Here is a 23,296-nt window from a genome sequence, read left to right on the forward strand (position 1 = left end):
CCTCACGGAAGTCATTCTCACTGCTGCTGAATATTCCATCCCTCACCCTACTTCTTCTCCACGTCGCGTACCGGTCCCCTGGTGGACCGCGGCATGTAGAGACGCTTTACGCGCTCGTCTACGTGCTTTACGCACCTTTAAACGCCAGCCTACAGTGGCGAATTGTATAAATTATAAGCGATTACGTGCACAGTGTCGTCGTATTATTAAAGACAGCAAGAAAGCCAGCTGGGCTGCTTTCACAAGCACCTTCAACCGTTTTACTCCTTCTGTTGTCTGGGGTAGCCTGCGCTGGCTATCTGGCACTAAGGTCCACTCACCAGTTTCTGGCTTGATGGTCGCGAATGACGTCCTTGTGGCCCCTGAGGCTGTCTCCAATGCCTTCGGCCGCTTTTTCGCAGAGGTTTCGAGCTCCGCTCATTACCACCCTGCCTTCCTCCCCCGCAAACAGGCAGAGGAGGCTAGGCCACCTAACTTCCGCTCCTCGAATCGTGAAAGTTATAATGCCCCATTCACCATGCGGGAACTCGAAAACGCACTTGGCCGATCACGGTACTCCGCTCCAGCGCCTGATTCTATTCATATTCAGATGCTGAAGAACCTTTCTCCTGTGGGTAAATATTTTCTTCTTCGTACTTACAATCGCATCTGGATTGAGGGACATGTTCCCGCATGCTGGCGCGAGTCTATTGTTGTCCCGATTCCTAAGCCGGGGAAGGACAAGAACTTGCCTTCCAGTTATCGACCCATCTCGCTTACCAGCTGTGTCTGTAAAGTGATGGAGCGAATGGTTAACTCTCGATTGGTTTGGCTGCTCGAGTCTCGACGCCTACTTACCAATGTACAATGTGGATTTCGTAGGCGCCGCTCTGCTGTTGACCATCTTGTTACCTTGTCGACCTTCATTATGAATAACTTCTTGCGGAAGCGCCCGACTGCGGCTGTGTTCTTTGATTTGGAGAAGGCTTACGACACCTGTTGGAGGGTGGGCATTCTCCGCACCATGCTTACATGGGGCCTTCGCGGTCGCCTCCCTCTTTTTATTCGTTCCTTTTTAATGGATCGACAGTTCAGGGTACGTGTGGGTTCTGTCCTGTCAGACACCTTTCGCCAGGAGAATGGGTTGCCACAGGGCTCAGTTTTGAGCGTCGCTCTCTTCGCCATGGCGATCAATCCAATAATGGATTGCCTCCCAGCTGATGTATCAGGCTCCCTTTTCGTGGACGATTTTACCATCTATTGCAGCGCGCAGCGTACGTGTCTCCTGGAGTGCTGTCTTCAGCGTTCTCTTGACCGTCTTTACTCCTGGAGTGTCGCCAATGGCTTCAGTTTTTCTGCCGAGAAGACGGTCTGTATTAACTTCTGGCGCTACAAAGAGTTTCTCCCACCGTCCTTAAGACTCGGTCCCGTTGCTCTCCCATTCGTGGAGACAACAAAATTATTAGGTCTTACGTTTGACAGGAAACTTAGTTGGTCTCGACATGTGTCATATTTGGCTGCCCGTTGTACCCGTTCTCTAAATGTCCTCCGTGTTCTCAGTGGTATGTCGTGGGGAGCGGATCGAACCGTCCTACTTCGCCTATATCGGTCGATCGTCCGCTCCAAGGTGGATTATGGGAGCTTCGTCTACTCCTCTGCACGGCCATCCATCTTACGCCGCCTCAACTCCATACAACATCGGGGTTTACGACTTGCGATCGGAGCGTTTTATACTAGTCCCGTCGAGAGTCTTCATGCTGACGCTGGTGAGTTGCCACTCACCTACCAGCGCGATATACTGCTTTGTCGGTATGCCTGTCGGCTACTGGCAATGCCCGACCACCCGTCTTATCGTTCCTTTTTTGATGACTCTCTCGACAGTCAATACGGGTTGTATGTCTCTGCCCTGCTACCCCCTGGAGTTCGCTTTCGTCGCCTCCTTCAACACCTTAATTTTTCACTCCCTGCAACCTTTCGAGTGGGCGAGAGCCACACGCCACCTTGGCTCCAGGCTCAGGTTCGCGTCCACCTTGACCTCTGCTCGCTCCCGAAGGAGGTTACCCCCGGTTCGGTCTACCACTCCCGTTTTGTCGAACTTCGTTCGAAGTTCATTAATATGACCTTCATTTATACAGATGGCTCTAAGACCAATGACGGGGTCAGGTGTTCTTTTATTGTCGGGGCACAAAGTTTCAAATACCGGCTCCATGGCCATTGTTCGGTCTTCACAGCTGAGCTCTTTGCCCTCTACCAGGCTGTTCTTTACATCTGCCGCCACCGACATTCTGGATATATCATCTGCTCCGATTCCCTGAGCGCTATCCAGAGCCTCAGTGATCCGTACCCGGTTCACCCTTTCGTGCGCCGGATCCAACGCTCTCTTCAGCAGCTGGTGGACGCCGGTTCTCCGGTTGGCTTTATGTGGGTTCCTGGCCATGTCGGTATCCCCGGGAACGAAGCTGCAGATGCCGCGGCCAAGGCTGCGGTCCTCCAGCCTCGGACAGCTTCTTGTTGTGTCCCTTCGTCAGATTGTAGCAGGGTAATTTGTTGGTGCATTTTATCGTTGTGGCATGCCGATTGGGCTGCACTTACAGACAACAAGCTTCGGGCCTTAAAACCTCTTCCCGTGGCTTGGACGTCCTCCTCACGCCCTTCTCGGCGGGAGGAGGTAGTTTTGGCCCGGTTACGAATTGGACACTGCCGGTTCAGCCATCGCCATCTGCTGATGGCTGCGCCGGCGCCGTTCTGCCCATGTGGGCAATTGCTGACGGTCCGCCACATTTTAACGTCCTGTCCGGATTTTAACACCCTGCGTCTTGATCTTGGCCTGCCCTGTACTGTAGAAGCCATTTTAGCGGATGACCCACGAGCTGCTGCTCACGTTCTTCATTTTATCAATTTGACAACCCTCTCAAAGGACATTTGATTATGCTGTTTTCTTTTTTAATCCTATGCCTGTCAGTCTGTCTTTTATCGTGTTTTCCGTTTCGTTGCTGTTTTAAACTTGTGACTCGCGGTGCATTCCTAACGTAGTCTGGGCGCTAATGACCGTTGAAGTTGTGCGCCCTAAAACCACAAAAAAAAAAAGGCAGATTAAGGATACGGTGAAGTCAAAATAAATTTTGAAAAGTTGGAAACAGACATCAATATTAAGAATATGAAAGAAATTCAGTTGTTAAATGCCGAAGAAAGTGGATAGTGGAGAGAGGACATTGATAGCTTCCATGAGGGGCTGGGGGGAATTGTCTCCTAGCATGACAGGAGGAGGAATGGGTGGCATATGGGATACAGTATTAGTCAGTTTGACAGAACTTCAGATAATTTGGAAAAAGTAACATTCCTTGGGAATTTCTGGTGCTATTGGAGGAAGTGACAGCTGAATAATTATTCATATTTGTGTAGAAGCTATGTGACTAGAGACCAACCATAAAACTTTCAGAATAATATCAGGCACAATAATAAAGACATACAAATGTGGGAGCTACTGATAAGCCTCGTGCATCAAAATTTCTGAGAGTAATAATATGTGAAATAATGAAAAAGAAAATTGAGGATTTATTTAAACTTGAATAGTTTGGCTTTAGAAAACTTAAGGTACCAGGGAAGTGGTTCATTCTGATAGTATAGTTGATACTGCCATTAATGCACAGGAATATTAAAGAAAGTAGTAAAATATTTTTGGTAAGCATGAGTGCCATGAGACAAATTATAGAATATCTAGGTAGACATTGCCGAATATTCAGCTCTGAGGACAGAGTTGTGGAACACAAATGAGTAAAACTCAAAAGCACTGTACATTATGTCTTAGACAAGTATGTACTGAGTAAGGTTGTGAGGTATGTGAAAGTGCCACTGTAGGTCAGTAGTTATAGTAGAAAGTTACAGTGAAAGTGAAGAGAGCATCTGTAATGTAAGTGAAGTCAGTCTTGTAGACAAACTGAAAGTGAAGCCAAAATGAATGTGAATAGAGTGATGCAAGAAGCATTCAGTGAATTTTGAAGTAAAATTTTGGCAAACAATCTGACTAAAAATCCTAAGGTGTTTTGATATTTCGTAAAGTCAGTAAGCAGATTAAAATCGTCCATTTAGTTCCAGAATGAGATTTTCACTCTGCAGCGGAGTGTGTGCTGATATGAAACTTCCTGGCAGATTAAAACTGTGTGTCGGACTGAGACTCGAACTCGGGACCTTTGCCTTTCGCGGGCAAGTGCTCTACCAACTGAGCTACCCAACCATGACTCACACCCTGTCCTCACAGCTTTACTTCTGCCAGTACCTTGTCTCCTACCTTCCTAACTTTACAGAAGCTCTCCTGCGAAGTGAAGGAGGTCATATCCCTGTACAAGACAGGTGCAACATGTGTCAGGTTCCCCAGCTGGCAGATCCTACTGTAGTCCTGTCACAGGATTATCTGAGCCCGTCAGGGGAAAGGCCACATTTGAAAGCAGCAATTTCTGCTCAGAATTTTAGGTGTGCATGACTACCACCAAGTTGTCTATCAGAATGGACTGCTGCTGCCAAACTGTGGCAAGAGTGCAGCTGACCACCCAGTGGCAGAACATTCTGGAGTTCAGTGATTGCTTTGCAACCTGTGCCATATGGGTCCTAACCCCCACTACCCATTTTTCTGAATTATGTAGAAAAGATTTAAAAATCAGACTAACACAGGCATTGTAATTCCGTACAGAGAAAGAAGTCCGCTGGTATCCCACTTAAGCCTTGCTTTTAAAAAGCAATTTCTGGGAATGTACATGTGAATACAGCATTATATGTGAAAAGAAGAGAATCAGTATTTGCAGTGTGGTGTTACTAAAAGAGGCCAAAAATTAAGTAGGAAACACCAAATGGGAGGAACAAGACAGGATACAAGTTAAAACATCAGGTAATAACTTTTTGTACTAGAGGGAGATATAAAAACATAAAAGGCAAAAAACTACACTGGAAGGCAGCTTGGACTAAATGCAACAAATAATTTAGAATGCTGGGTACAGTCCTAGTCTGAGATACACATTTTGGTACACTGGAAAAGAAATTGTGGAGGACAGTGTTAAACCAGTTAATACAGAAATCGTAAGAGAAGAAAGGACACCTCTTTTCAGTGGCCTCATTTTTGTGTCCATTTAACCATGTTCTCATTTGCTTAGTTGATGAAATCCGCATGGAGGTATCAAAGTTGTATGTTTTTGTATGGTGTTATAAACTCTATTTTTGGTTGAGGAGGAGGGGGAGAGAGAGAGAGAGAGAGAGAGAGAGAGAGAGAGAGAGAGAGAGAGAGAGAGAGACCATCATTAACTCAGTAGTATATATATTTTTTAATATTCATAGGAACAGCTATTGTTTTTTATTCAAGGATATTTACTTTTTAACTTTCAGACTGCAGTAACCAGATTGAGCTCAAACAATGTTTCAGTATCTTCTTTGGGTGTGTCCTTTCCAAGAAAATAAATCCATATGTAAGTTATATGTTTTATATATTTCTTTTGTTCACTTATTGCCTTTTATTTGTTTCTCATTACAGTATAAACTGAGATTGCTAGCTAGTTATGTGATTATTTTAGTTGGTTATGTACAAACCATTTACTGTATTTACATACCAGCTTAACACAACAATGAATTGTAAATAAAAGTTAAACAAACATGCAGGCATATAATTACTTACAGTCTAGTTAATTCCAAAATCACTGTTACTGTACTTATTCATATCTTGTCAAGTGTCACTGTACACACCATACTCACATCCTTTCGGTGGACATCGGCAGGATGATGATACCTCATCTCTCTGTTACATTCATTTTGTGTGTTCACATTTCTCTCTCTGAAAGAGGGTCAGTGTACTTCCAAAGTGAAGACATTGGGCTCAAAATCATCGCAGATATTGAACACACAATTTTCCAGTACCAGACGAAATAAGTATGTTGTGAAATGGTAGATGTTTAATTTGTACTTATCCTTTTTTTTTAACAACCCCTAGTATGTGTAGTTCAAATGACAATTGAGTGTGTAGTATGTTTTATCTAAAAGAACTGCTTTAATCCTTTTTTAACGTGTTGATATAGTCTCTCTCTTCCATTACCATAGACTCTTTACCGTGCAATTTAATTCCATGGGAAAAAAACAGTTTTTAATTTTTTATTTGTGTTTTCTTAAGAAGTTTTGCTGTTTTTTCACGATTGTGAAAAGAACTGTTAGTATGACAATTACTGATGGTGATGTTAATTTCCTGAACCAGGAAACAGAGTATGTACTAGCGTGCGGGTGTGTAACACTCGCTGCATCCATGGCATTAAAAAATTCACACCTGTCTCCCAACACATGTACCACAGGGAGTTCAGTCTTTGTACGGGTTGGTGATCCTGGGTTTCCCGAGCTTGGGATTGGGAAATGCCACCAGTTGTCAGTAACGCTACATGCTGGGCATGCTTCAGCGACCATTGTGTGGTGAAATGGTAGAACAGTGTGTGCCAGCAAATTGGAGTCTTGACTTGACTGCCTGGGTTGCGAGGAAGGTACACACCTCTATTTAAAAAAAGGTCTCAATCTTAAGGTATGCTGTGTGCCAATAAGATGTGTGGTCCAGAATGAGATTTTCACTCTGCAGCGGAGTGTGCGCTGATATGAAACTTCCTGGCAGATCAAAACTGTGTGCCCGACCGAGACTCGAACTCGGGACCTTTGCCTTTCGCGGGCAAGTGCTCTAGAGCACTTGCCCGCGAAAGGCAAAGGTCCCGAGTTCGAGTCTCGGTCGGGCACACAGTTTTGATCTGCCAGGAAGTTTCAAGATGTGTGGTTGTTGAGGTAGAACAGTCATTAGTGGGAACCTGTTGCACCTCCGTTGTGAAAGGCTTACCTAGGCAATGGGACTCTGTCTGGGTGGGTGAATGATTCCTTAGCATTTTTTGGGACCAAAATGGCTCAGAATAACAAAAAAATTTGAACTCTCAGTGGAAGAGGTGGGCCACTGGAACGTTTACCTACCCACTCCACAAAGAGACTTCTGGTGGGCAGCCCACTGGACACATCTAGTTCAGTGTTGAACAACAGCAACAGAACAATGCCAGTGCACAGTAATGAATTCATTGTCATGAATAGGGAGGAGGGAACATTAGAGAGAATATCTTCATTCTATGTAGAGAAAATAGTGGAGCTCCTAAGTCTATTAAGATTGCAGAATAGTAGCCTTCTAATAGACAATGATGTCCAGTTGATTGCCTAAGTTGCTGCAAAGGAAAAAAACTTGGAGAATATCTTATTGTTGAGATGCAAGACGTCCTCACTTACAGCAAAGGCACTGTGTCAAGAAGTAACACTATTTGTCTGGACCCAAGTGAACGTTTACTGCAACGGGAAAGTAAAAGTATAATAAAGTGAGAAATGTGGTGAAATGGATAGATGGTGAATTAAAAAAAAAAAAAACAAAAAACAAAAAAAAACTACTTTCCTAATCCTTTCCTATAATTCAACCACATTACCTGAATATTTCAAGGTTGATTTCATACATTTTAGTCTACCTGTATGTCCCCAATCTGATGCATTTCTTTCAGTGCCAGACATTTGGGCACACCATCCTAGCATGTAAAGGTAAGCAAACCTGTGGAAGATGTGGTTTAGATACTCTTGATCCAGGGCTTGCCATGCACACTACCTCCCTGTCGTGTTAATCGCTCAGGTGCTTATCCAGTCTTGGTCAAGAGCTTTGGGTCACCAGGAGGCTCCATAGCCTTGAAAATCTTACTTGCTTCCACTAGTCGCAGTCTTGTTCTGTTATTGTCAAACAAACAGTTGCCAAGTTGGATGCCTCAATGTAAATGGCCAATGTATGTGCTGGGACATCTGCCAGCATGCAGCAACAAGTAGCAAAGTTTGATGCCTCAACACAAACTGCCCATGCAGATGCTAGCACACCCACGTGTGCTTGTAGCTGCACCTGTAAAGTCACTGCTGCAGTTATTAGCTTGGCAGACAAACCAGTGTTAAGTTCTGTTGAGTTCCAAGAAAAAGCTGGTGACTTTTGCTCCAAAATTGAAGTCGTGTTACAAGATATCTGTCTACTTCTTTCATCACTAAAATTTATGGCACACCTGACTTGTGTAAATATGAGATCTTATTTGTCCAAGCAATGCTTTACATGAAAATGTTAATTACTTCAGTATTGTGTAAAAGTAAATGTTCCTAGCTTGTTTTTACTGTAATCTTATTATTTGATACATTTATTACTTCTGCACCAGTATTTGAAATATACCAATAACAGTAATTGTTTACATTACTTGAGAAATTTGAAAATCTTTACAGTAGAGTATTCATGCAAATTTATTGATATAACAGAGTAAGATGACTAAGTACATCCCAAACTATTGGTTTTATATGGATAACATTGATACAAAAGAGAGAAAGCTGAATGTACTTCATATCTGCAGTTAGTTGGATGGGTACTGGCAGTTTGTGGTAGAGCTGAGATAGATATGGTTCTTAATGTATTTTACCATTCTGCTACATTAGTGTCCATTCAGAATATATCAAGGACTGACAGTTAGAGTTAAATACCTGCCCCTCCAAATAGCAGACAAGACTTTTCGCCTAGCAACTTCGAGCATTGTAAGTGCCCTATCTCCATGTAGGAACTAAAGTTGCATTAACATATGTGCATGAGAGTGCTCCAGCACCCAATTGGATTCAATATGGCATGCTATGACAACTAAGCATGGAGGTGAAAGAAGTTGTCCTATGCCTCTGGGACAAAATATGGACTGAAGGCTACTATCCAGATCAGTGGTGGTAGATAGTTCTGATACCACTTCTCAAGCCAGGGAAGGACAAGTCTCCAGATAACTACAAAAGTGTTAAGCTCATTAGCTGCATAGGAAAGACTCTTGAATGGCTGCTAAACTGATGCTCAGTGTTGGCTTGTGACATTGAGAGATTGCTCAGCTGTTTCCAATTTGGGTATCAGAAATACCAGTTCATGCTTGACAGTCCCCTCCACTTAGAGGGTGTGATAAGTCGTTCCTACACAAACAGCAGTTCATTGATCTCTTCTTCAATCTGGAGGAAGCGTATGGTACCACCTGGAGACACAATATTGTCCTTTGACTGCACGAATGGGGATTTCGTGGATGTCTCACTATCTTGCTGCAGTCCTTCCTCGCTGTGTGATACTTGTGGTGTGTGGCTCAGCTAGTCCTACTTACTTAGGCATCAGACTTTGCTACAGGAGTTTATCAAACTACTACCATTTCTTGCCTGTGTGCAGAGGCTGGTGAAACACCTTCTAACATCCACGACAAACTTCTCATGGATTGACCTGTATACAAAGGTGAGGTCTATCTCTGAGCATCTTATTGGTATTGGGGCTGAACAATTCGTACAACAAAGTTTGAGTAGTCACCAGGCAACTAAGCTTTTTTCTTTCCTGTTTGGTGTAGTAGCCATACCAATTCTTAAACAGGGTTGGAGCACATACTCTTCCTGGATGACTGACAGGCCTGCTCTTAACTTGGACATGATGGAGTACAAGAATGCCCCCACTCTGCCTATATTTGTAACGGTTTTTAATGCCTTTTATTGGATTGTCACAAGCACATGGTGAATTTTGCTGATGGTCCAAAGCAAGGGGAAAATGTTAGGTGTTCTGTTATCTTCTCAGATTTTGTCACTAAAAATCCACCTACCCAGTTACATCTTGGTGTACTATGCAGAACTGTGGGTGGTCAAGAGGGCTCAGCAACACATGACTCTAGTGGAGGGAAATTTCTTGTCTTTAGGACTCTCTTAGGCTCTGAAGACTAGTCAGCAAATGTTCCCAGCAGATAGTTCAGATGGTCCAGGACCACTATCCACCTCCTGCACAGAAAGCAGAAAAAGATGGCCTCCTGCTGGGGTCCTGGACACATGGGATTCAAGGGGACTGAGGAAGCTGAGGAAGCTGACAGAGCAGTTGGATGACTGGAAAAGATAAACCTGGAAGTGGCCAGCAACAAGCTGTGATCACTCAAACCAGCTTTTTGACCATGGCACACTTCTTTTCAATCTCTGAGAAGGGACAAAGTGGCCCTCACTCGCCTTTGTATCAGATTCTGCCAAGTGAAGCTTGCTTATGTCTTGCGGTGTGAAGATCCACTGGAATGCAGTGTTTGTGGTGTCACATTCATGGTGCATCATGTTTTAACATAGTATATTTTTTGTGCTGGTGGGAGGGAATACTTTGGTCTACTGAGGGACTTACCATCATGTTTAAGGTTTTCGCACATGCTGGTGTGGTGTTGGTGTGTCAGTTTGTCCGCCCCCTAACGCCTTCAGATTGCTTATCTTAGTCAAGTAAAAAATTGCATATTCCCAGAAGTATCAATGTCCAATTATCGTATCATTAATTGTAAGAGTTGATCACTTTCTAAGGATTTAGATAGATACTTGACTGAAATCAAATAGTAAACATTAAGTCTTAATAAAATTGTGCCAGAAAGCCCTCTCCCCCGAACCATAATTGTAAGTATGCTCGTGGTTAAAACCTTTTTCAGAGACTTGGACACCATGGCCCACACGGCAGCTTATTGTCTTCCTTCCTCACACCCACACACACACACACACACACACACACACACACACACACACACACACACACAGTGCTAAATTCCACAAGGAGAACAAGGATAAAAGAAGAAAGAGAGGGAAAAAAAACTAAAAGTGAATCTGGGAGTGATGGCCTCAGCTGCACACGACGTCCCCCCATCCCGCACCAAACCCCTGTAGGGTTTGATCGCCATTGTTCAAAATTTTCCCGAAGAGTGAGACAACAGGGGAAGGGCGCCTTACATGGTGCATTGTATCCGTCATGCGCTGAGACCTATCACGTCCTTCGTTAACATGGATCAGCGCTTCTCCTTGTCCCCAAACTATTGGGCGAGGTCACCCTCCTGGGTGCGTATTTTTCCATCTACTAGGCAGTATCGTTTTCTGCACTGACAATGGACTTGTTTCCTTGGTTGCACCTGATATCCAGCACAGTAGCTAGTCCATTGTGGTACCCTGTTGGTTGTAGTCCCCTGACCCCACACTGATCACTCTGCCGATGCCTTCGCTGTTAACTCGCCATGTATGCTGAGGAGCAGATGCCGTGACCCTGGGGCATCAGGACTACCGGCAATGACCATCCTGCCAGGTGGCTTTTGTTGTGGCTGGGTGGCGCCCATGGGGAGGGCCCCTGGTCGGAGGGGGTGGCATCACAGCTGATGACACACGATGAAACGTTGTACATCATCTCTTGCTGGTAATCAAACACCAGCAGTCCCTAAGCATTCACAGGCTCAATTAAACGCACAGAAGTACAACCTCAAATTGCTCCCCTCCCTGGCCACACCGTGGGAGGAACATCAGGCTAAGGATGGCAGTGGCTTTTATTCGCCCTGGTACCTTGTATCTTAGAGAGCTGATGAGGAATCTTTCATGACGATGAAGCCTCAGTTTTTTGTTGAGCATTTAGAGGACAGGTTTGGGGAGATGGAGGGGTTGTCCAACATGAGATCTGAGTTAGTCTTGATCAAAACAGTATCCTCTGCCCAGTCACGGGCAGTACTCACTTGTGACAAGCTGGGGAATGTTTGTGTTACCATCACACCCCCTAAGAGCTTAAATATGGTCCAGGGTATCATATTTCACACGGACCTTCTTTTGCAGTTAACGATGAGCGTGTCCACCGGGGTTCGAGGGATAATACAGTTGCCACTGGTGCCTTCATCTTGGGCTTCGAGGGTGATACATTACCTGAGAAAGTCAAGGTGATGGTCTACTGCTGTAAAACTTTTTCCTCAGCTGTCACCATTGAATCTCCACCATACGGGAACATCGATGTGATGGTTGAGCAGGTTACAACAACAATTCTTTTTGTAGCCGAAAATGCGATACCTCACTCTTTAGGGTGCCCCCAGCGAAAGGCAGTCTCTTCGTGGTTACTGCAAGTCGCTGAAGAAATTAAGGAGCGTCAGCGGCATAAGTGGCACCCTTCCCTGGAGCACCTCACAGCCTTTAAATGGCTTCGTGCCGTCGTTCACCAACTTGCCAAACGATGGAAGCAGGTGTGTTTGGCGGGGATATGTCTTGACCATTGGGTGCCATATGTCATATTCTCAAGTCTGAGCAAGGATCAAACTTGTTTTTGGGTACCAGACCCCAACAAGTGTTCCCGGTGTTAACATAAATGGCATGTAATCTACCGACGCAATCGTGATTGCCAAGCCCTTTGCTTGAGCCTCCGAGTCGACCAGTGCTACCCTTGTCATCCTTTGGTAGTGACCATCCAGGAGTCCATCTATGCACTGGAACGGTCCAGTCATTCAGTGGTGTTTGTCTGGACCCCAGGTCACATCGGAATCCCAGACAATGAACTTGCTGACAGCCTGGCCAAACAGACTACACGGAATCTGCTTATGGAGATAGCCTTCTCTGCAATTGACCTGTGTTCAGTACTACGCTGCAAGGTTTTGTGGCTTTGGGAGACAGAATGCCACAACCTCAGTACACACAACAAACTGCGGGCTATTAAGGAGACTACGAATGTGTGGAGGACCTCCACCTGGGCCTCTCGCAGGGACTCTGTGGTTCTTTGACAGCTCCGCATTGGCCACACTTTGGAGACATGGCTATCTCCAGCACCGTGGTGACCCACCGCAGTGTCGGTGTGGCATCCGGCTGACAGTGGCCCATATCCGTCTAAGTCTGCCCTGCGATAGACTCTCCAGTTACCGGACTCATTGCCATTAATTTTAGCTGACCACGCCACCTCGGATAATTTAGTTTTATGTTTTATATGCGACGGTGGGTTTTATCATTCTATATAATTTTTCGTGCATGTCCTTTGTCCCTTTGTGCTCGCCACTCTAATGCTTTTAGGCTGGATGTTTTAATGTGTCACAGAGTGGCTGGCTTTCCCTTTTTATTCTCGGGGTTGGCCAGCCAGGGTTGTCTGCTCTCGTTTTCATCCCTTCTACCTGTTTCTTGTTTTCTCTGTGGATTTCTTTTCCCGTTTTGCCTGTGGTAGTGTTGGTTGTTCTTCTGTCGTTCTTCTGGTTCTTCCCATTCTTCCCATTCTCCTGTTATTGTGCTGTACGTCTCCTTTCTTTTATTCTTTCCCGTGGGTAATTATTTTACTGGGAACAAGGGACCGATGACTCCCCCCCCCCCCCCCCCCCCTTTTAAACCAACCAACCGATTTGTCTACATATTTCGGAAACTGAGGAAGTGATTTGTCTGGCCCATAAACTAGATACCAGTGTGGTTTTTTAGCCAACCTTCTTTTGATTGTGTCTGAGTCATTTCATCAGAAGGTTTATGTCAATGTGCTTATCTCTTTAATTGGTTTCTGCAGAAATCTTTCACTGTTTTTTCTCCCTCTAAAAAACAAGGCCATTCAAAAATTCACTCTTAATTCTAGCTTGCTCAGACTTGAACCAAAACTTATTGAAAAAAATGTTCTTAAAATCACTAAAGATTTGACACTCGTCAAATTTTTTAGTGTCCCTGACAATGCCTCCCATCCAAGGAACCATTTCAACAAACTTAAGTCATCTGACATACCAGGCGCTATAATACGCATGTAAGTTTTTGATACAAAATTTTCCTGAATTTAATTTACTTTTTTATATAATACATTCAATTGATTTATAACAGTTTGCTGTACCCTGTTTATTTTTGAACCTAATTTGGTTATTTTTCCCTCAGTTTTAGAACTTAAATTATTAGCCTTCTCCTCTATTGCTTTATGTATAGATTGTAATTTTTCAATGTTGTTTCCCGTCTTTGAACTCTTCTACTAAAATCATGCTAATTGGTGCATGCAGACATTTTTTTTAGTGATAAACTTCCATTCAATGGAGCATTAGAGGCAATGGCTGTTCACATACAGATGATGACTGTGATTTAACTTACTGTGTTGCCCATATCACTTCAAACACGGAGGTAACATATCAGGAGATAGTTGACCTGATGTGTCGGCTAACTTCACATTGTCCCATTCTGGGCAAATTGAATGCCCCAAACCGTTTTGAGGTTGTGATACATCTAACAGAGGTGTTATAATGGAACACCATGACATACATTTACTAAGCAGTGGCACACTAGATCCATGTGGCACATGGGACATATATGCCAAAGGTCTGTAATGGAGGCTACATGATGTCTTGTATAAGAGTAATAATTTCTTGATTGTCATGACATTTCCATATCATTACCCAACCAGTGATCGTCCATCAAGAAAGCCAAGTGACATTATTTCAGCCCTGTGCTGCCATCCAAAGGGGGCGGGAATAAAAGCATAGAATATCTATTCCGAGACATGTCCACTGTGAAACATCTCCTTAGAAATCTGCCCCACCATGGAACATTCCACCAGAAACCAGTCCCACTGTGGCCACAGGAAATCCTAAGACAACCAGAGATCAAACAGGCGGGAGCTCCTGAGAAGTTTACAAATGAAAAAGGGCTTTTCTTGGGCTGGGGTCAAATACTTAACCTATGTTGACAGCTTCAGAGAGTTGATTTTGTTTTAGTTGCTTTAGAAAACAAGAACAGATCAACATCCTGGAGGTACAAATACAGACCAAGTGGGTTGTAATGCTCACTTAATTCATGCCACAATTTGTTTTGAACTTCAGTTATGTTTATTTCAGAGTAAAACTATACAAAGTTGGCACAGTGTGCGTCGTTCAGAATCGATAACGTGTTAACTGATCGATGTAGGTGCAGTGTCAATACTTCATCCAAAACCGGCATACAACAGTGGCTCCACATGGGCCCTACATAGGTTTTGCTACAATGATGTAACTGCTACAAACAGATAACAGTACATTAAATAACACTAATCATAAAATAAAATTATATTATGTAATATATGAAATTTGCAACAAAGCTGTTTCATACAGAATGAAAACAATCAGGTAAATAATTAGAACAATACATATTACCTTTTAGTGGATTATTCATAAAATAGAGAATATAAATTCTTTATAGCTTCAAAATTGTACTTCATTTTATTAAAGTAATGTTTTCAAAATTGAATCTGGTGGACAGGGTGTTTTTCATTTTCATAGCTACACTCGTATTTTAATTAGATTCTGTTCTGTGTTTTTTAATCACATTAGTTTTAAGCTATATATAGACAACGATGATTAACACTTTTTTGTTTTAATTGCTTTCAAATTACTTCTGTTTTAAATATGTCATCAATAATGATGGTAGCAGACATACACAAATTTCAAGGGACTAGAATTGCAGCATCTACCTGAGACATATCGAAAACATTGTGCAGGTTGTTTTTGGTGAGGTCTTCAGTCCTGAGACTGGTTTGATGCAGCTCTCCATGCTACTCTATCCTGTGCAAGTTTCGTCATCTCGTAGTACGTACTGCAGCCTACATCCTTCTGAATCTGCTTAGTGCATTCATCTCTCGGTCTCCCTCTACAATTTTTACCCTCCACGCTGCCCTCCAATACTAAATTGGTGATCCCTTGATGCCTCAGAACATGTACTACCAACCGATCCCTTCTTCTAGTCAAGTTGTGCCACAAATTATTCTCGTCTCCAATTCTATTCAGTACCTCCTCATTAGTTATGTGATCTACCCATCTAATCTTCAGCATTCTTCTGTAGCACCACGTTTCGAAAGCTTCTATTCTCTTCTTGTCCAAACTATTTATCGTCCATGTTTCACTTCCATACATGGCTACACTCCATAAAAATACTTTCAGAAACGACTTCCTGACACTTAAATCTATACTCGATGTTAACAAATTTATCTTCTTCAGAAATACTTTCCTTGCCATTGCCGGTCTACATTTTATATCCTCTCCACTTCGACCCTCATCAGTTATTTTGCTCCCCAAATAGCAAAACTCCTTTACTACTTTAAGTGTCTCATTTCCTAATCTAATTCCCTCAGAATCACCTGACTTAATTCGGCTACATTCCTCATTTTGCTTTTGTAGATGTTAATCTTACATCCTCCTCTCAAGACCCCTGTCCATTCCATTCAACTGCTGTTCCAAGTCCTTTGCTGTCTGACAGAATTACAATGTCATCGGCAAACCTCAAAGTTTTTATTTCCTCTCCATGGATTTTAATACCTACTCCAAATTTTTCTTTTGTTTCCTTTACTGCTTACTCAATATACAGATTGAACAACATCAGGGAGAGGCTACAACCCTGTCTCACCCCCTTCCCAACCATTGCTTCCCTTTCATACCCCTCGGCTCTTTATAACTGCCATCTGGTTTCTGTGCAAATTGTAAATAGCCTTTTGCTCCCTGTATTTTACCCCTGCCTTCTTCAGAATTTGAAAGAGAGTATTCCGGTCAACATTGTCAAAAGCATTTCTCTAAGTCTACAAATGCTAGAAATGTGGGTTAGCCTTTTCTTAATCTAGCTTCTAAGATAAGTCGTAGGGTTAGTATTGCCTCCTGTGTTCCAATATTTCTACAGAATCCAAACTGATCTTCCCCGAGGTCGGCTTCTACCAGTTTTTCCATTCGTCTGTAAAGATTTCGCGTTAACTATTTACAGACATGATTAAGTATTTACAGACATGAGTTATTAAACTGATAGTTCGGTAATTTTCACATCTGTCAACACCTGCTTTCTTTGGGATTGGAGAAGTCTGACGGTATTTCACCTGTCTCATACATCTTGCTCAACAGGTGGTAGAGTTTTGTCAGGGCTGGCTCACCCAAGGCTGTCAGTGGTTCTAATGGAATGTTGTCTACTCCTGGGGCCTTGTTTTGACTTTGGTCATTCAATAGTCTGTCGAACTCTTCACGCAGTATCATATCTCCCATTTCATCTTCATCTACATCCTGTTCCTCTTCCATTTCCATAATATTGCCCTCAAGTACATCACCCTTGTGTAGGCCCTTCTTTGCTTAGAACTGGGTTTCCGTCTGAGCTCTTGATATTCATACAAGTGGTTCTCTTTTCTCCAAAGGTCTTTTTAATTTTCCTGTAGTCAGTATCTATCTTCCTGCTACGTCCTTGCTGCTACGTTTGTCTTCTAGCCGTGCCTGCTTAGCCATTTTACAATTCCTGTCAATCTCATTTTTGAGATGTTTGTATTCCTTTTTGCCTGCTTCATTTACTGCATTTTTATCTTTTCTCCTTTCATCAATTAAATTCATTATAGATTCTGTTACCCAAGGATTTCTACTAGCCCTTGTCTTTTTACCTACTTGATCCTCTGCTGCCTTCACTATTTCATCCCTCAATGCTACCCATTCTTCTTCTACTGTATTTCTTTCCCCCATTCCTGTCAATTGTTCCCTTATGCTCTCCATGAAACTCTGTACAACCTCTGGTTTAGTCAGTTTATCCAGGTCCCATCTCCTTAAATTCCCACCTTTTTGCAGTTTCTTCAGTTTTAATCTACAGTTCATAACTAATAGATTGTGGTCAGAGTCCACATCTGCCCCTGGAAATGTCTTAAAATTTAAAACCTGGTTCCTAAATCTCTGTCTCACCATCATATAATCTATCTGAGACCTTCCAGTATCTCCAGGCTTCTTCCATGTATACAACCTTCTTTTATTATTCTTGAACCAAGTGTTAGCTATGATTAAGTTATGCTCTGTGCAAAATTCTGCCAGGCAGCTTCCTCTTTCATCTCTTACCCCCAATCCATATTCACCTACTACATTTCGTTCTTCTTTTTCCTACTATCGAATTCCAGTCACCCATGACTATTAAATTTTCGTCTTCCTTCACTACCTGAATAATTTCTTTTATCTCCTCATACATTTCATCAATTTCTTCATCATCTGCAGAGCTAGTTGGCATATAAACTTGTACTACTGTAGTAGGCATGGGCTTCGTGTCTATCTTGGCCACAATAATTCGTTCACTATGCTTTTTGTAGTAGCTAACCCGCACTCCTATTTTTTTATTCATTATTAAACCTACTCCTGCATTACCCCTATTTGATTTTGTATTTATAACCCTGTATTCACCTGACCAAAAGTCTTGTTCCTCCTGCCACCGAACTTCACTAATTCCCACTATATCTAACTTTAACCTATCCATTTCCCTTTTTAAATTTTCTAACCTACCTGCCCGATTAAGGGATTTGACGTTCCACGCTCTGGTCCGTAGAACGCCAGTTTTCTTTCTCCTGATAACGACGTTCTCTTGAGTAGTCCCCGCCCAGAGATCCGAACGGGGGACTATTTTACCTGCGGAATATTTTACCCAAGAGGACGCCATCATCATTTAACCATACTGTAAAGCTGCATGTCCTCAGGAAAAATTACCGCTGTAGTTTCTCCTCGTTTTTAGCCATTCACAGTACCAGCACAGCAAGGCCGTTTTGGTTAGTGTTAAAAGGCCAGATCAGTCACTCATTCAGACTGTTGCCCCTGGAACTACTGAAAAGGCTGCTGCCCCCTCTTCAGGAACCACACATTTGTCTGGCCTCTCAACAGATACCCCTCCGTTGTGGTTGCACCTACGGTACGGCTATCTGTATCGCTGAGGCATGCAAGCCTCCCCACCAACGGCAAGGTCTATGGTTCATAGGGGGTAGGCGTTTTGTGCAGGTATATTTCATGATAAAAGTTGCCACGGTATAATATTTCTAATATTGGCCATATTTTGCTATGGTTAGGATTGCTGTTGACATGCTAGTAGCTTTTCAATTAATTAATATGAGTTTGAAATTTGTTGGTAACAAGCTATATAAAAGTAAGGGAAATGTCCTAGCTGTTAAGTTTCACTCTGACAACATAGTGCCATCTGTCAGTGTAAATCTTTTTGCCTTTGCTTGGGAATGCTACTTCATAAAACACCAGAAGAATGAGTGTTGGGAAAGCTGTGTTATTACCATAGGGACCCATACCTTTCCTTTGCGGGTATGGGCCAAGTTGCTTTGTGTCAATAATTATTAGCTCGCAACCAGTATTTGTGGTATCCTCTCGGAAGGCAATATTCCTTCTGCCCCTACTGTTATTGCAGAACACCTTGCAGCACATTTAGCTCAAGCACCTGTATCCGACACCAAATCCTCAGCCGTCCATCTACAAAAGACGTGTAGAGGGAAACAATCTATCCCTCGTTGCCCAACATCTGGAATCATGTAATACTACTTTCTGTGAATGGGAACTCCTCAGTACTCTGGCCCCTGGCCATAACATGACACAGTGGAGGAAAATCGCATTTGCCTTAGTTCTGAAACCAGATAAAACCCCATATGAAATGGACCACTATGAGCCTGACCAACTCATAACTGTTATGTTTAACCAGCTTGAACGAATGGTGAACTGACAGCCATGTTGAACTTTAGAGACATGGGGCATTTGTCAAACAGCCTGTGTGGATTTAGGGAAGTCTGATCCATTACTTACCACTTAATTCAGCTGGAGTTTCCTGAATGGGCAGCTTTTGTCCACTGCTAACACCTCACTACTGTCTTCTTTGACTTACAAAAAGCCTGTGACACCTCATAATGTTATCACATCCTTAACAAACTGTAAAAGTGTGATTTGAGAGTCCCCTCCTGATATTTGTCTGGAATTTTCTCTCTGGTTGTGTTGTATCTGAATTGGGTCATCATGTAGCACTCTTGATATACAGGAGAATGGCGTCCCATAGGGATCTGTGATGAGTCTGACCCTCTTTCTGATAGTGAATAACGGACTTGTAGAGGCTTTGGGATGTACGGTTTCACCACCTCTGTATGTGGATGACTGATATATTTATTGCAGTTCTTTAACAATGAGTGTTATTGAATGGTAGCCGGAAGGTGCCATCAGAAAGCACAATGGTAGGCTCTTGCCCATGGCTTAAAGTTTTCCACTGCGAAAACATGTGTTATACACTTCTGCTGAAACTTTACCTTTTTAATGGACTGATCAGTGTGGTTGTCATATTGTTTGTTGGGATTTCTATTTGATGCGTAATTGACATGGTTACTACAGTCACCAGCTTGAAAAGAAATGCTAGTTTAAACTCGACACTCCCTGCTGCTTGAGTCACACCTTCTGGGGTGTGGACCATTCCACTTTCTTTCATCTGTACAAAGCACTAGTCCTATCACAGCTGGGTTATGGGTATCGGGCTCATGAGTCTGTGCCCCTTTGATGTTACAGCTACTGTGCCTGGTTTACTATTTGCAAGATCTGGCTTGGGACTAGCATATTTAGGATGAGCCCTGTGGACAGCCTTCTGGTAGGGGATGCTGTAGATCATCTCATTTCTTATCTCAGTGCAGTGCCTTTCCCATTGACAATTCCTTTCCTTCCCTCTGTTTTGTACCAGGCTCTCTGCCTCTGATGATTAATTTAGCAGTCCAACTTTTTCTTCTCCTGAAAACCTTTAGTATTTGTTTATTAAAGGAAAGAGGAACTGATGACCTCAATGTTTAGCCCTTTCACCCTTCCCAAAAAATTAATTCATTCCTTCATTGTTTGCTCTGTGTACATATTGAGTATGATCAGAATAGGGTACAACCCTGTCATTACCTCATGCATTCCCACTATTCTCCGTAACCCAAACTGATCTTCACCGATGTCAGCTTCTACTGGTTCTTCCATACTTTTGTAAGTGCAATAATTTGAAACAGTTTTGTGACCATTACTTATTCAGCAGACAGTTTGGTAACATCAGCCAACACTTACTTTCTTCAGAATTAGATTTATTACATGCTTCTGAGGGTATTTTGTCTGTCTGATGTATCTTGTGTACCAAGTGGAATAGTTTAAAAACAAAGATGATGTGACTTACCAAACGAAAGCACTGGCACGTCGATAGACACACAAACATACACACAAAATTCAAGCTTTCGCAACAAACTGTTGCCTCATCAGGAAAGAGGGAAGGAGATGGAAAGACGAAAGGATGTGGATTTTAAGGGAGAGGGTAAGGAGTCATTCCAATCCCGGGAGCGGAAAGACTTACCTTAGGGGGAAAAAAGGACGGGTATACACTTGCGCGCACACACACACATATCCATCCACACATATACAGACACAAGCAGACATATTTAAAGACCTGACCTATTTGGTCATGTCCATAGTGACATGTTTCTGCAGCTTTGCCAGTCTGTTTTTTTATATGTCTGTTTTCTCTTTTGACTGCCGTATTTGCTGCATTTTTATATTTTTTTCTTTCATAGATTAAATTCAGTATCTCATATGATGAAAGCTTTCTATTAGGCCTTATCTTCTTGCATAATTTTTCCTCTGCTGCCTTCACTGTTTCACCTCTCTAAGCTAAGCTTTTGTCATCTGTTGTATTCCTTTCCTCCGTTTCAGTTAGTTGTTGCAAACTTTAGCATCATCTGGTTATTTCAATTTATCCAAATGCCATCCCCTTAATTACTTTCATTTCTGAAACTTTTTAATATTTAATCTGCAATTCATAACCAATAAGTTGTACTCAGAGGACACATCCACCATTGGAAGTGTTTTGCAGTCTATGATCCCGTTTCAAAATCTGTCTTGTCATTATATAATCAATCTGAAATCTTCCAATGTCTTCAGATCTCTTGTGCATATATGACCTTATTTCATGATTCTTAAAACAAATGTTGGCAATGATTAAATTATGCTCTGTGCAAAATTCTACCAGACAGATCTCCCCTTCATTCTTTGCCACAGTCCACGTCCTTATTATTTTACCCTCTACTCCCAGTTAACTTTCAGCCCCCTTAACTAAATTATTTCTTTTATCTCATTACATATTCTTTCTCCCTTCATCATTTATGGAACTAGTAGGCATAAAAACCTGTATCACTGTGGCAGGTGCTAAGTTTTGTATCTTTCTTTGGTATGATAGTGCGTTTACTATGTTGTTGATAGTGGATTACGTGCATTCATATTTTCTTCTTCGTTATTAGTCCTACTCCAGCCTTGTACCTATTTGACTTTGTCTTGATTGCCCTGTACTGGAATATTTTCCATAAATATACATCAATCTCTTGTTTTGTTCAAAACAGGTACGTCCCACAAACTCCACAACTGCTGCAAGGATTATTAAGGAGCTGATTTCTGGTGAACGAGAAACAGTGCCAGAGCTTCTGGGTAATGAATGTGTGGAAATAATTATTGAAATGGGTCTGGAGAAGCTTGTTAATGAGTACTTACATATCTTTCTGAGCACAAATCTGCTAACACCCAAACAGATGAAGCAGGGTTTAATTTTTTCAGGAAGGTATTTGAATCTTTTAATTACTATGTGATGTTATTTTCAGCTTGCACTTCCTGTAAAATGGCAGTGTACAAGCCACAAGAGTGGTTGCTTTCTAAATTATAATGAAACAATGTAGTACTTATACAAAAAGATTATAGGTTGTTTAGTTCGTAATAGTTTATTTCACAGTATCCTACAATATTTTTGTATATCATTATTAGCTAATAGTGAGCAGGTGTACTTATGATTAAAACAAATGGTAGAATGCCATGTAGGAATGCTACCTAAAATTTTGGATGGAAATGTACAGCAAACAGTAAAACATCAGAAATTTATAGGCAGGTAACCAAAGCTACCAAAGCTGGTCCACCCTTCGTGGTCTCGCGGCAGCGTTTGTGCTTCCTGAGCACGGGGTCCCGGGTTCGATTCCCGGCAGGGTCAGGGATTTTTCCTGCCTCGAGATGACTGGGTGTTGTCTCGTCTTCATCATCATCATTCATCCCCATTACGGTCGGAGGAAGGCAACGGCAAACCACCTCCATTAAGACCTTGCCTAGTAAGGCGGTGCGGGTTTCCCGCATCGTTCCCCTACGCTCTGTAAAAGAAGCATGGGACTTCATTTCATTTTCAACCAAAGCTGGTTGAAATGTGGTGAATGATGATTCAGTTCAAAAGTGGTGCATCATGTTTAATGGCAGACAAGAAAATATTCATGATAAAGAATAATAGGGCTGATTATGATTTGTGATTGATGGACTCTGATTGAGAAGTGAGGAAAAATTTCAACAGGATAAATGTTTCACAACTGAAGGAAGGGACTAGTGCCTGTGGTATTTTTGACTAATTTATTTCAAACGCTTCTCATTCATTCTTTAGTCTCGGTACACTGTGAGGTTCTGACACAGACAGATCAGTTGGGCACAACTACTTACATCTGAAGATGATCCAGAGTGACTGGAACATTTCATGTAATTAAAAATGTGCCACTGGGACTGAAGAATAAAGGAGAATTGGTCTAAATATCAACACAGTTGCTCATTCTCTCGGGATGAATATATCTGCTGTAGTGTAATTTATTTTATTTGTAGTTGTATTCTGTAGTAAAATTCAAGTGCTTCATATCAACTTTGTAACGATTCTCATTGGCACCGACAATTTATATTAGGGC

At 42.4% G+C, this 23,296-nt stretch overlaps 1 protein-coding gene across 2 annotated transcripts in view; it reads left to right on the forward strand.

Moving 5' to 3' along the window:
- The window catches only part of LOC126194685 (uncharacterized), a 142,828-nt gene that overhangs the window by 89,841 nt on the left and 29,691 nt on the right, over positions 1 to 23,296 (forward strand). For both annotated transcript variants that reach the window (XM_049932894.1, XM_049932893.1), the window contains 2 exons: positions 5,353 to 5,432; positions 21,935 to 22,149. In XM_049932894.1, coding sequence (XP_049788851.1) covers positions 5,353 to 5,432; positions 21,935 to 22,149 — 295 coding nt within the window. The remainder of the gene's footprint in view (positions 1 to 5,352; positions 5,433 to 21,934; positions 22,150 to 23,296) is intronic.

This window comes from Schistocerca nitens, chromosome 7 (genome assembly GCF_023898315.1).
Source record: "Schistocerca nitens isolate TAMUIC-IGC-003100 chromosome 7, iqSchNite1.1, whole genome shotgun sequence".
Lineage (NCBI taxonomy): Eukaryota > Metazoa > Arthropoda > Insecta > Orthoptera > Acrididae > Schistocerca > Schistocerca nitens.